The sequence below is a fragment of the Doryrhamphus excisus genome, chromosome 23 (genome assembly GCF_030265055.1).
Source record: "Doryrhamphus excisus isolate RoL2022-K1 chromosome 23, RoL_Dexc_1.0, whole genome shotgun sequence".
Classification (NCBI taxonomy): domain Eukaryota; kingdom Metazoa; phylum Chordata; class Actinopteri; order Syngnathiformes; family Syngnathidae; genus Doryrhamphus; species Doryrhamphus excisus.
In genome coordinates, this window is record NC_080488.1 from 9,652,718 (window position 1) to 9,664,856 (window position 12,139).

Below are 12,139 nucleotides of genomic sequence, written 5' to 3' on the forward strand. Positions count from 1 at the left end.
TAACACTAGTTATTAATGTTTTGTGACTATAACAACATACAGGATAACAAACAGCACCTGATTCAACATTTGTGGCATCGAAAACGCTTAAATTTTTGGTCTAAATATGATGTTTTCTGTAAAAATATGCAATTTTTCTGCACATGCACTCGTGTAGTGTTTCCTTACACAACAAAATGCCATCGCCACTCATTTTTTTAATGTTTGGACCCCCTCATATTTTTTAATACTTATACTATACATATAATATGCTGACTGGAGAGCAGGAGGGGATAGAAAAGAAGGAAAAATATATATATAATATAATATGCTGAACCATCAAGACATCTTAGCATAACATCACTCGATATTTGTCACATCAATTATGACTATACCTTTTATAGGGTGGAATTGAACCCTGTCTGCGCGCTAACCACTCGACCACCATGCAGTTGGGTTTTGTAATGTTTACGCTAATATTACCATACAAATTGTGATGTCAGTGTTTGTGTTGAGTGGTTTTTGGTGACAAAGTCCTTCGACTGTCATGTCAAATCTTCATGATGATGATAACCATAGATCCCAAAAATCAGTGATGGAGCCAGATAATTTATTTTTGGACTTGGGACTTGACTCCAGACTAGGAAATCACAAATATTCTTTAGTTTATTGATCTGTTTTGCTGATATCTACCAATGTTTATGTTTTTCTTGATAGTAACCAAAATCACTTCTTAGTTCTTACATGGCATATAGCATTAGCTATAGCATTGTGCTTCCAGGAAATTCAACCCATATTCGCTATTTTTGTTGTCATCTTCTCTCACATTGACAGCTGTGTGGTTTTCATGTTGTTTTCACCTCTAAATGCAGTCAACACAAACCTATTCCAGCCAGGTATTTATGTATTAAATACACAATACAGTAGTACTGAAATGTTGCCCTCTGGTCTTATATTCTTCTTTCAATGTCCAACCATGAAATAAATGTATTTATTGAAAATAATCGACTTTTAATGTCACATAGCTGCAGTCACTGTCCCTTGCTCCATTGTCTTCATAGTTGAAACCAGTGCTAGAATCCCCGATTTAGTCACAGTTTCATTAGGTTGTCCTTTTTTGAGAGTCACCCAACACTCTTATCTCCATTTTCCAGTTCTGGCTTTGTGTGGAGTTTACGGTGTTTTCCTGTGTGTGGGTTCTCCCCGTCGCTTCGGAGTACAAGTCGCAGGACCGGTCAAACCATGTGGAAAAGGTATGCCTTATAGTCCGGATTATACGGTACTTATGAATAATTGATTAGCTTTGGACCGGTTCAGAGTGGAGCCTGTCTCAGCTGGGATAGGCTCCAGACACCCGCGGATGGTTGACTGCTGTCCACGCTGGTGAAGTTCATATAGCTGTAGAGCGATAACTGATCTCCGCCGCCACACTGGAACCCTCAGTTTTGACCACAGTGACCTTGGACGACTGCTGGAAACTATGCATGCTGTTTCTGTGACAAAGTCGTTCACGGTAATTCTGGGCGAAGATGAGTAACATGAGCGGGTTGATGCAGCTGTGCGAGTAGCTGAGGCAGATGCTGATGTTGTAGGCGTAGATGAAAGCGATGGTTGGGGAGTTGTTGCTCAGGTTGATGACCTGAATGACGTGGTACGGCGACCAGCAGATCAGGAATAACGCAATCACCATCAGGACCATTTTGGTGGCCCTTTTGGCCCATACAGACTGCTTCCGCTTGACACGACGAATGGAGCTGAACACATGGTACAGCGTAAGAGAGTAGAAGGTGCTAATGATGACCAGGGGTATGATGAAGCCCAGTATGGACTGGTACAGCGTGTACCAGTACATATCCTCCGGTCCGTCCAGATACATCATGCAGATCTCCAAACGCTGTCTGCGTACAACCTTTGCATACATCATGACCGGTACGGTGAGCAGGAAGCTGCCAATCCACACCAGCATGTTGATGATGATAGTCCACTGGATGGTCCTCCGCTCTGAGGTGGGGTGAACAATCGCGATGTATCTGTGGGGAAGAGGGGATATTTTTAGACCTGTACTGCAGTCTGGTACTCGGTTGATAAGCACATCACCGGTGGACTTCAAATGAGCAACATCTCTTTTCATTCCGTGCATGCAAATGCAGTCAAATCCAACACTTATGATATCTCAGCATGCTAGTAAATATAGCAAAAGCCTACTATAGCGACTATACAGTATACTGTATGTTTGTATAGCTACTTTATACACAGCAATATCATAGCTTCCTGCTTGGTACACAATTAGTATACAATGAATAGCATTGGGGTCTTGGAATTCATTCATTCATTTTCTACCGCTTATCCTCACGAGTGTCGCAGGGGTGCTGGAGCCTATCCCAGCTGTCTTCGGGCGAGAGGCGGTGTACACCCTGGACTGGTCGCCAGCAAATCACACATATAGCACATATAGACAAACAACCATTCACACTCACATTCATACCGATGGACAATTTGGATTCGCTAATTAACCTAGCATGTTTTTGGAATGTGGGAGGAAACCGGAGTACCCGGAGAAAAAAACCCACGCATGCACGGGGAGAACATGCAAACTCCACGCAGAGATGGCCGAGGGTGGGGAAAGACAAAATAAGTAGCCAAAAAGTTACCACTTCCACACAAAATAAGAGGAGAAATCATTCATTCATTTTCTACCGCTTATCCTCACGAGGGTCGTGAGGGTGCTGGAGCCTATCCCAGCTGTCTTCTACACCCCGGACTGGTGGCCAGCCAATCACAGGGCACATATAGACAAACAACCATTCACACTCACATTCATACCTATGGACAATTTGGAGTCGCTAATTAACCTAGCATGTTTTTGGACCCACAAACCCACGCATGCACAAGGAGAACATGCAAACTCCACACAGAGATAACCGAGGGTGGAATCGAACCCTGTTCTCCTAGCTGTGAGGTCTGCGCGCTAACCACTCGCCCACTGTGCAGCCGAGTCTTGTAATGTTTACGCTAATATTACCGTCCAAATTGTGATGTCAGTGTTTGTGTTGAGTGGTTTTGGTGACCCAGTCTTTCGACTGTCATGTCAAATCTTCATGATGATGATAACCATAGATCCCAAAATCAGTGATGGAGCCAGATAATTTATTTTTTGAAATGAGAGCAGAATTCGGATAGGGGTGACAAAGAGTTGATACGTGATGTTTCTACATTACTTCTTTACAAATATTCTTTATTGATCTGTTTTGCTGATATCTACCAATGTTTATGTTTTTCTTGATAGTAACCAAAATCACATCAGTTCTTACATGGCATATAGCATTAGCTATAGCATTGTGCTTCCAGGAAATTCAACCCATATTCGCTATTTTTGTTGTTGTCACCTTCTCTCACATTGACAGCTGTCTGGTTTTCATGTTGTTTTCACCTCTAAATGCAGTCAACACAAAGAAAACCTATTCCAGCCAGGTATTTATGTATTAAATACACAATACAGTAGTACTGAAATGTTGCCCTCTGGTCTTATATTCTTCTTTCAATGTCCAACCCTGAAATAAATGTATTTATTGAAAATAACTTACTTTAACTGGAGGTCACTTTAGCTCCACAACAGACATGACTTCAGGTAAAAGCCAAGCATGCTGTGTGAAAAAGTAATGCATTTAAATTAGCTGTAGGTTTTTTTCACCATCTTGACACGACTAAGTGCAGTGGTTTAAGATGGTTCCAATAATGGCTCGCAATTACCGTTCCTGTCCGTCATTTTTTCACAATGGACGGTGACTTGTTAGACGGCTGGGCTCCAAAATACTCTAAATGTCCCCAATGAAGGTTTTTTTTTCACCGTAGTACGGCACTGATATCCCTCAGCTTGTGTTTACTCATATTATGTTATATTATATTGGGCAAAAGGCGGGATACACCCTGGACTGGTGGCCAGCCAATCACAGGGCACATATAGTCAAACAACCATTCACACTCACATTCATACCTATGGACAATTTGGAGTCGCTAATTAACCAAGCATGTTTTTGGAATGTGGGAGGGGGAGAACATGCAAACTCCACACAGACATGGCAGAGGGTGGAATCGAACTCGGGTCTCCTGGCTGTGTGGCCTGCGCTCTAATCACTTGTCCGCCATGCAGTCCTATATATTATATTATATTATGTTATGTTATGTTATTCATTTTCTACGTAGCCAAAAAAGTTACCACTTCCACACAAAATAAGAGAACTCATTCATTCATTCATTTTCTACCGCTTTTCCCACACGATGGTCGCGGGGGGTGCTGGAGCCTATCCCAGCTGTCTTCGGGCGTGAGGCGGGGTACACCCTGGACTGGTGGCCAGCCAATCACAGGGCACATATAGACAAACAACCATTCACACTCACATTCATACCTATGGACAATTTGGAGTCGCTAATTAACCTAGCATGTTTTTGGAATGTGGGACGGGGAGAACATGCAAACTCCACACATAGATGGCCGAGGGCGGAATCGAACTCGGGTCTCCTGGCTGTGTGGCCTGCACTCTAATCACTTGTCCGCCATGCAGCCCTATATATTATATCATATTAGATTATGTTATGTTATATTATTCATTTTCTACGTAGCCAAAAAGTTACCACTTCCACACAAAATAAGAGGAGAACTCATTCATTCATTCATTCATTTTCTACCGCTTTTCCCACACGATGGTCGCGGGGGTGCTGGAGCCTATCCCAGCTGTCATTGGGCGAGAGGCGGGGCACACCCTGGACTGGTGGCCAGCCAATCACAGGGCACATTTATATTATGTTATTATTATGTTATGTTATATTAAAACAAAGTTTAAATTGTTAGAAAATTTAAACAGCAAAAATGGGGGATCAAACAGCTGTAATTTTCCATGAATTATGTTGTATTTTAATGAGGGGTTTAAAAAAAATCTAAATTTTACAACTTTTAATACCAGGAAAAATTATTTTATTGCTAAATGAAAGCCTCAGGTGTGTAAATTTGCCACAGAATGTGTTAAATATACACAGACCTAATTGTAATTATATAGTATTTTAATTATACTACAGTTCTTGTTAATATAAAATACTGTTATTAATTCAATTATTCAAATAAAGTGAATTTGATGACTCAACCGGGCTTATTGGTTCCATTTAATAGCAATAGAAGACTTGAGTGGGCTTACCGGTCAATGCACAGCACAGTGACAATTCCCACGGTGGTGAACTGGTTGCTGACATCCACCACAACCACCGCTTTGCACATGAAGTTCCCGAAGACCCACTGCCTGTCCCTGACCAGCTGGTGGATGTTGAAGGGCATCACCATCAAGAAGAGCATGTCTGCTATAGCCAGGTTCAACACGTAGATGTCCGAGACCATTTTCTTTTTGCAGGCGGCCACCGCGTAAATGACCAAGCCATTGGCCAGAACTCCCACCGAACACAGGATGCCGTAAATGGACGGGAAAATGTGCATAAAAGTGGCAATGTCGATGTGGCTGAGTGGACGCAGAGTTGCGTTTCCGCATGGCGCTTCGGTTAAGTTCTTTGGGCAAAAAATATCCGTGTCATTCATCTTTTTTTGGTGGAGTGCGGCGTCCTGCTCTTCTCTTTTGCGAGCTGCGTCGAAGTGCGCACGGCGCGTCACAGCAGCCAAAGTGGAAGTGGAAGTCACCACCGATGCCTTGCTCGACCTTTTTGTGCCACTCAAAGCTGCCCACTGTGATTGAAAACAGGCGGGACTTAATCTAACTGTGCTGGTCTGTTAAGCGTGTTTTATCTCTCCGTGGAAGACAACAGTGGACTGACTAAAAAAGCCAGAAGGCGCGCTGGGTGGGTTTGCCATGTCTGGAGATGCGCCTCGCAGGACCCAAGTTCCCTCCCTTCAAGAACTCACCCCCTCCTGGGGTAAATCATACCACGGAGTATTACTGTCAATTTGAAATACATAATAGTATGAAGTTTTGAGGAAAATATTAAAAAAATAAAAGTTTATGACTCTGTTGAGTGGTTAGCGCACAGACCTCACAGCTAGGAGACCAGGGTTCAATTCCACCCTCGGCCATCTCTGTGACAGCTAGGATAGGCTCCAGCACCCTAGCGACCCTAGCGGTAGAAAATGAATGAATGAATGAGTTCTCCTCTTATTTTGTGTGGAAGTGGTAACTTTTTGGCTACTTATTTTGTCTTTCCCCACCCTCGGCCATCTCTGTGTGGAGTTTGCATGTTCTCCCCGTGCATGCGTGGGTTTTCTCCGGGTACTCCGGTTTCCTCCCACATTCCAAAAACATGCTAGCTTAATTAGCGACTCCAAATTGTCCATAGGTATGAATGTGAGTGTGAATGGTTGTTTGTCTATATGTGCCCTGTGATTGGCTGGCCACCAGTCCAGGGTGTAGAAGACAGCTAGGATAGGCTCCAGCACCCTAGCGACCCTTGTGAGGATAAGCGGTAAAAAATGAATGAATGAATGAGTTCTCCTCTTATTTTGTGTGGAAGTGGTAACTTTTTGGCTACTTATTTTGTCTTTCCCCACCCTCGGCCTTCTTTGTGTGGAGTTTGCATGTTCTCCCCGTGCATGCGTGGGTTTTTTTCGGGGTACTCCAGTTTCCTCCCACATTCCAAAAACATGCTAGGTTAATTAGCGACTCCAAATTGTCCATAGGTATGAATGTGAGTGTTAATGGTTGTTTGTCTATATGTGCTATATGTGTCCAATCCAACAAAAACGGTATTATGAGAAATGTTGAAATTTCACACTTGGTTTGGCAGCCCCTGAATGCATCATATAGTAATAGTTGTGTCTTGTGAATGGCGACAACGTGAGTCCAAATTATGACAAATGTTGATCCAAAATCGGAGAACATCAACATCAGGCTAGCAGGAGGGTTTGTCAAAAGGAGTCATTTTATGGGAATATCAATTAGTCCCGTTTTTTTGGCCATTCTGTGGTCACTCGCGTTATCACGGCTGCAAAAAGCGGGAGCGCTTATACACTTCCTTTAGGATAAAAACAATATAAGAATATATCCCATAGTCAACATGACATATTTGCATAACAGCTGAAACATGCATCTTATTACCGGGAAAAACCCATTAACCCAAGTCCAACTTCTTCGCACTTTAGCCAAAAAAAAATATGTTTGACCTTTAAAGGCCACCACACTTCCAGGTGGATGAGCCCAGACAGCAATCTAGTGCCCCCGCCCAAAAAAAAAAAAAAATCATGGGTTTCATAGTCCACAAATGTTCCTTTTCATACCTGTGTACCAGTGATATGTTTATGGATTCTAACATCCCTAAAAGGGTATATACTCACAATACCTATCATGTTGAAAATATGACCAAACATTCATTATATAATACTAATTAATTAAACTACGATGGCTGGGATATGCAAAACACATTAAAGGTCAAACAAACTAGCATTTCAGGTATTACCATAAATTACATTACTTATTACATAATACATATTATATATTATATATTATATATTACATTACCATGTCAAATGGTTCAGGAAGAGAATCGAGCCAAGGCCGCCAATCTAAGTACCATGGACCATGTACCAAGTACCATGTACCATGTACCATGTACCAAGTACCAAGTACCAAGTACCAAGTACCAAGTACCAAGTACCAAGTACCAAGTACCAAGTACCAAGTACCATGTACCATGTACCATGTACCATGTAGCATGTAGCATGTACCAAGTACCAAGTACCAAGTACCAAGTACCAAGTACCAAGTACCATGTACCATGTACCATGTACCATGTACCATGTACCAAATCCCCATATCAGATGATCTGCAATGTTGTCATCCCCCGTGAATGCAGGAGTTGGTACATTCCACTTGTTGTTTTCATCCCTCGGCCCCGGTCTGTACCATTAAATGTTGAACAATATGCAAGCACATTCTTGTGGACTTTACAAATAACATTTGGCTCATTTATCACACAAACAAGGATTTGTGTTTAGCATTTATATCAAATCCAACGCCAGAGGGTCTTTTTGCCTCTGAATTCTAATTAGATGGCAATTGAAGTGATCCTGGCTGTCACCAGCAATTAGACTAATTGTTTCAAAGGAAACATATACCCTCCAGGCTACCGTAGGACCTCAGCATGAAGATTTTATTTGCAGCTTTCTCCTGACAAAACCTGCAATCAGTCGTTCATGGCAGAGTCTGATGAGGAGTCTGATGCAAGCATGCAGGAGCTGGACTCCCCTGGGCTCAGATCAGCAGTTGGAGGAAATATCAGTGAGCCTTCCTTTGCTGGTGCGGCCCCCAGGTAACGGCTATTCATTTCCTGTGCTCGTTCCGTGTCGGCCTGGACGCTCAAATTCGAGGCAACACCAGCGCTCCCGTCAGCTGCAGTAGGGTCAATCAACTGGTGGCCCGTGGGCTACACTTAGGCCGTTCAGTCTCACTAGAGAAGTGCTCATTCATTTATCAATGTATCAATTATTGGTAACACTTAAACACAAAATTACAATGGTTAATGAGGAACCAAGCTACATAACCCTAGTAACTACTCTAAATGTATGTTCCTTAGTAATTAATTATTTCTTTAGTTTTTCAGTAACTACTCTACTCTTTAGTTCCTCATTAGTTCTTCAGTAACTAGCCTAGTTCTTCATTAGTTCCTCAATAACTACTTTAAATGCATGTGTCTTAGTTCTTCAGTAACTACTCTACTCATTAGTTCCTCATTAGTTCATTAGTTCTTCAGTAACTATTTATCAGTTCCTCAATAACTACTCAAAATTCATCTGCCTTAATTCCTCAGTAACTACTCTAAACAGATGTACCTTAGTCATTAGTTCCTCAGTAACTACTCTAAATCAATATGTCTTAGTTCCTCAGTAACTACTCTACCTGTTGGTTTCTCACTAGTTCCGCAATAGCTACTCTAAATGTATGTCCCTTAATCACTAGTTCCTCAGTAACTATTCTAAAGGTATGTGCCGGAGTTCCTCAGTAACCACTCTAAATGTATGTGCCGGAGTTCCTCAGTAACCACTCTACATGTATGTACCTGAGTTCCTCAGTAACTACTCTAAATGTATATGCTTTAGTTCCTCAGTAACTACTCTAAATGTATGTGCCTTCGTTCCTCTGTAACTACTCTAAATCTATATACATGTGTTCCTCAGTAACTACTCTAAATGAATGTGCCTGAGTTCCTCATTAACTACTCTAAATGTATGTCCCTTAATCACTAGTTCATCAGTAACTACTCTAAAGGCATGTGCCTTAGTTCCTCAGTAACCACTCTAAATGTATGTGCCTGAGTTCATCCGTGAGTACTCTAAATGTATGTGACTTAGTTCCTCAGTAACCACTCTAAACGCATGTGCCTTAGTTCCTCAGTAACCACTCTAAATGTATGTGCCTGAGTTCATCCGTGAGTACTCTAAATGTATGTGACTTAGTTCCTCAGTAACCACTCTAAACGCATGTGCCTTAGTTCCTCAGTAACTAGTCTAAACGCATGTGCCTTAGTTCCTCAGTAACTACTCTAAACGTATGTGCCTGAGTTCCTCAATAACTACTCTAAACACATGTGCCTTAGTTCCTCAGTAACTACTCTAAATGTATTGCCTTAGTTCCTCCGTAACTACTCTAAATCTATATACATGTGTTCGTCAGTAACTACTCTAAATCTATATGCCTTTATTCCTCAGTAACTACTCTAAATGAATGTGCCTGAGTTCCTCACTAACTACTTTAAATGTATGTGCCTTAGTCATTAGTTCCTCGGTAACTACTGTATTTTTGTGTACCAATGATCAATATCTGGTTAACTTGTGCGGTACGTACATATGTACTTAAAGTCACATCCAGATGTTTGTATTTTACTTTGTAGTGTAGTTTAGTATTATTGAAGTATTTCAATTACTATTCTGTTCAAATTGCATGTCACACAAGTCAGTTCAAAACTAAAGAGGCATTCTTTTTTGAAAAAAAGTCGCCAACTGCCACTCGCCCAAAGTCAGCTGGGATAGGCTCCAGCATCCCAAGACGACCCTAGTGAGGATAAGCGGCATAGAAAAGGAATGGATGGATGGGCGTATGATTCCCATTTTCCAAGTACCAATTTGGGCCCAGTTAAAGTACCAGAACATTTCCGAAGTACCACTTTGGCACCAGCATCGGTTCGTATGCAAATGGTGGCCAACTCTCGTCATTTCTTTGATGCACTTTTACTTGAAATGCTGGAATCTAACATTTTTTGCACAAGGACTTCTTTTCATTGAATACACTTTTGTTTTATGTACTTGAAATACTTCTGCAATACACTTTCTTTTTTTGTCAAATGCACTTTTAAGTTCAGCGTTTGCCGACAGCCATGTTTGAAAGTCACATGGTGTCCATGGCGAAGGTCCGGTCCTTGGGCCCTTTACATTTTCGAAACTGTGGCCCTCTTCATTATGCCGTTGAATATTCCGGATCCACAGAGAGCTCAGCACGCACTCAAGAGTTTCACAGCACTCGCAGTTTTTAATCAAGAGTCCTTGATTAAATCTTCTAGTTGCGGAATATTTTTGCTCATCTGATCATCATACAGTGCACGAGGAACACTGTAAGCTCTTCTGTTACAAGAGTTTACAGCGGCTCGAGCATAATAATGAAGAAAAGCAAAATCATTTCATTTGTGTTCCCCCCCCCCATTCCTAAATGATACATTGTTGTATATGATATATGCCATCTATTATGCTATACAAGTGCAGAGTTCCAGTATATATGTAAAAATAGCGTGTCTTGGAGACTCGCACTCGGAGCTCATTTGCATGAACGCTGCGTCTTCCCAGTAGGGCTTACTAAAAGCACTTTTAAACTGTCTCAACCCCAACAGCAATTCCAGGCTAGATTTGGGTCAACACGCTTTCAATACGCTATTGTAGGACCTCTGAGACTCATTTAATTTTTTTGGCAAAATAATATAATATTGGACTTTAATTATGAATTTTGTTAATTACTTTTCATTTTTGATATTCAAACAGGGACCCTGACATGTCTAAAATCTGTGTGAAGTCAGTGAAATAGCTCCAGTCAATCATATTTTATTTACTTCCCTTAGCATAATCTCTCATAATCGCTCTCTTGTTTATGGCGGCTAATTGGTTCCAGTGATTTCCCGGGATTAAGGGTCCTTATTTATAAATTAAAAATCATCGTAGTTACACCATAGAAAACCCCTGTTTGTCATTATATATATGTTTTTTTTTAACATAGAGACCTCTAGACATGAAATAACACCCCTATAGTCATATTTACACTCTGATTACCCAATATAGATAGATAGACTTTCTTTATTGTCATTGCACAATAACACAGCAGTGAAATGGCCAACGAAATGTTGTTGCCTGGCTCCCGTATAATAATTAATAATAAATAATAATGTGGAGAATAAATAGATGACATCAAATATGAACAATGTACAGCGTAAACAGTCGTTTGTACAAATAATTGATGAATGTTGGCCAGGTGGCCAGCCAATCACAGGGCACATATAGACAAACAACCATTTACACTCACATTCATACCTATGGACATTTTGGAGTCGCTAATTAACCTAGCATGTTTTCGGAATGTGGGAGGAAACCGGAGTACCCGGAGAAAACCCACACATGCACGAGGAGAACATGCAAACTCCACACAGAGATGGCCGAGGATGGGGAAAGACAAAATAAGTAACCAAAAATTTACCACTTCCACACAAAATAAGAGGAGAACTCATTCATTCATTCATTTTCTACCGCTTATCCTCACGAGGTTCACGGGGGGTGCTGGAGCCTATTTCAGCTGTCTTCGGGCGAGAGGCGGGGTACACCCTGGACTGGTGGCCAGCCAATCACAGGGCACATATAGACAAACAACCATTCACACTCACATTCATACCTATGGACAATTTGGAGTCGCTAATTAACCTAGCATGTTTTTGGAATGTGGGAGGAAACCCACGCATGCACGGGGAGAACATGCAAACTCCACACAGAGATGGCCGAGGGTGGGTAAAGACAAAATAAGTAGCCAAAAAGTTACCACTTCCACACAAAATAAGAGGAAAACTCATTCATTCATTCGTTTTCTACCGTTTATCCTCACGAGGGTCACGGGGGTGCTGGAGCCTATCCCAGCTGAGATGG

At 41.6% G+C, this 12,139-nt stretch overlaps 1 protein-coding gene across 1 annotated transcript; it reads right to left on the bottom strand.

Annotated features, from left to right (window-relative positions):
• Nucleotides 1–912: 912 nt before the first annotated feature.
• Nucleotides 913–5,736, bottom strand: LOC131110193 (melanin-concentrating hormone receptor 2). Its single transcript, XM_058063027.1, has 2 exons — nucleotides 5,169–5,736; nucleotides 913–2,009 (listed from the first exon to the last, which is right to left on the bottom strand). The coding sequence occupies exons 1-2, from the start codon at nucleotides 5,558–5,560 to the stop codon at nucleotides 1,370–1,372; spliced, it is 1,032 nt and encodes a 343-aa protein (XP_057919010.1). The 5' UTR covers nucleotides 5,561–5,736; the 3' UTR covers nucleotides 913–1,369.
• Between the last annotated feature and the right edge of the window lie 6,403 nt (nucleotides 5,737–12,139).

Excerpts from the sequence above, each read along its gene's own strand:
- LOC131110193 (XM_058063027.1), bottom strand. The coding sequence starts at position 5,560 with ATGAATGACACGGATATTTTTTGCCCAAAGAACTTAACCGAAGCGCCA. Across the intron at positions 2,010-5,168 it reads ACTGTGCTGTGCATTGACCG|ATACATCGCGATTGTTCACC; the intron begins GTAAGCCCACTC and ends TCTTCCCCACAG.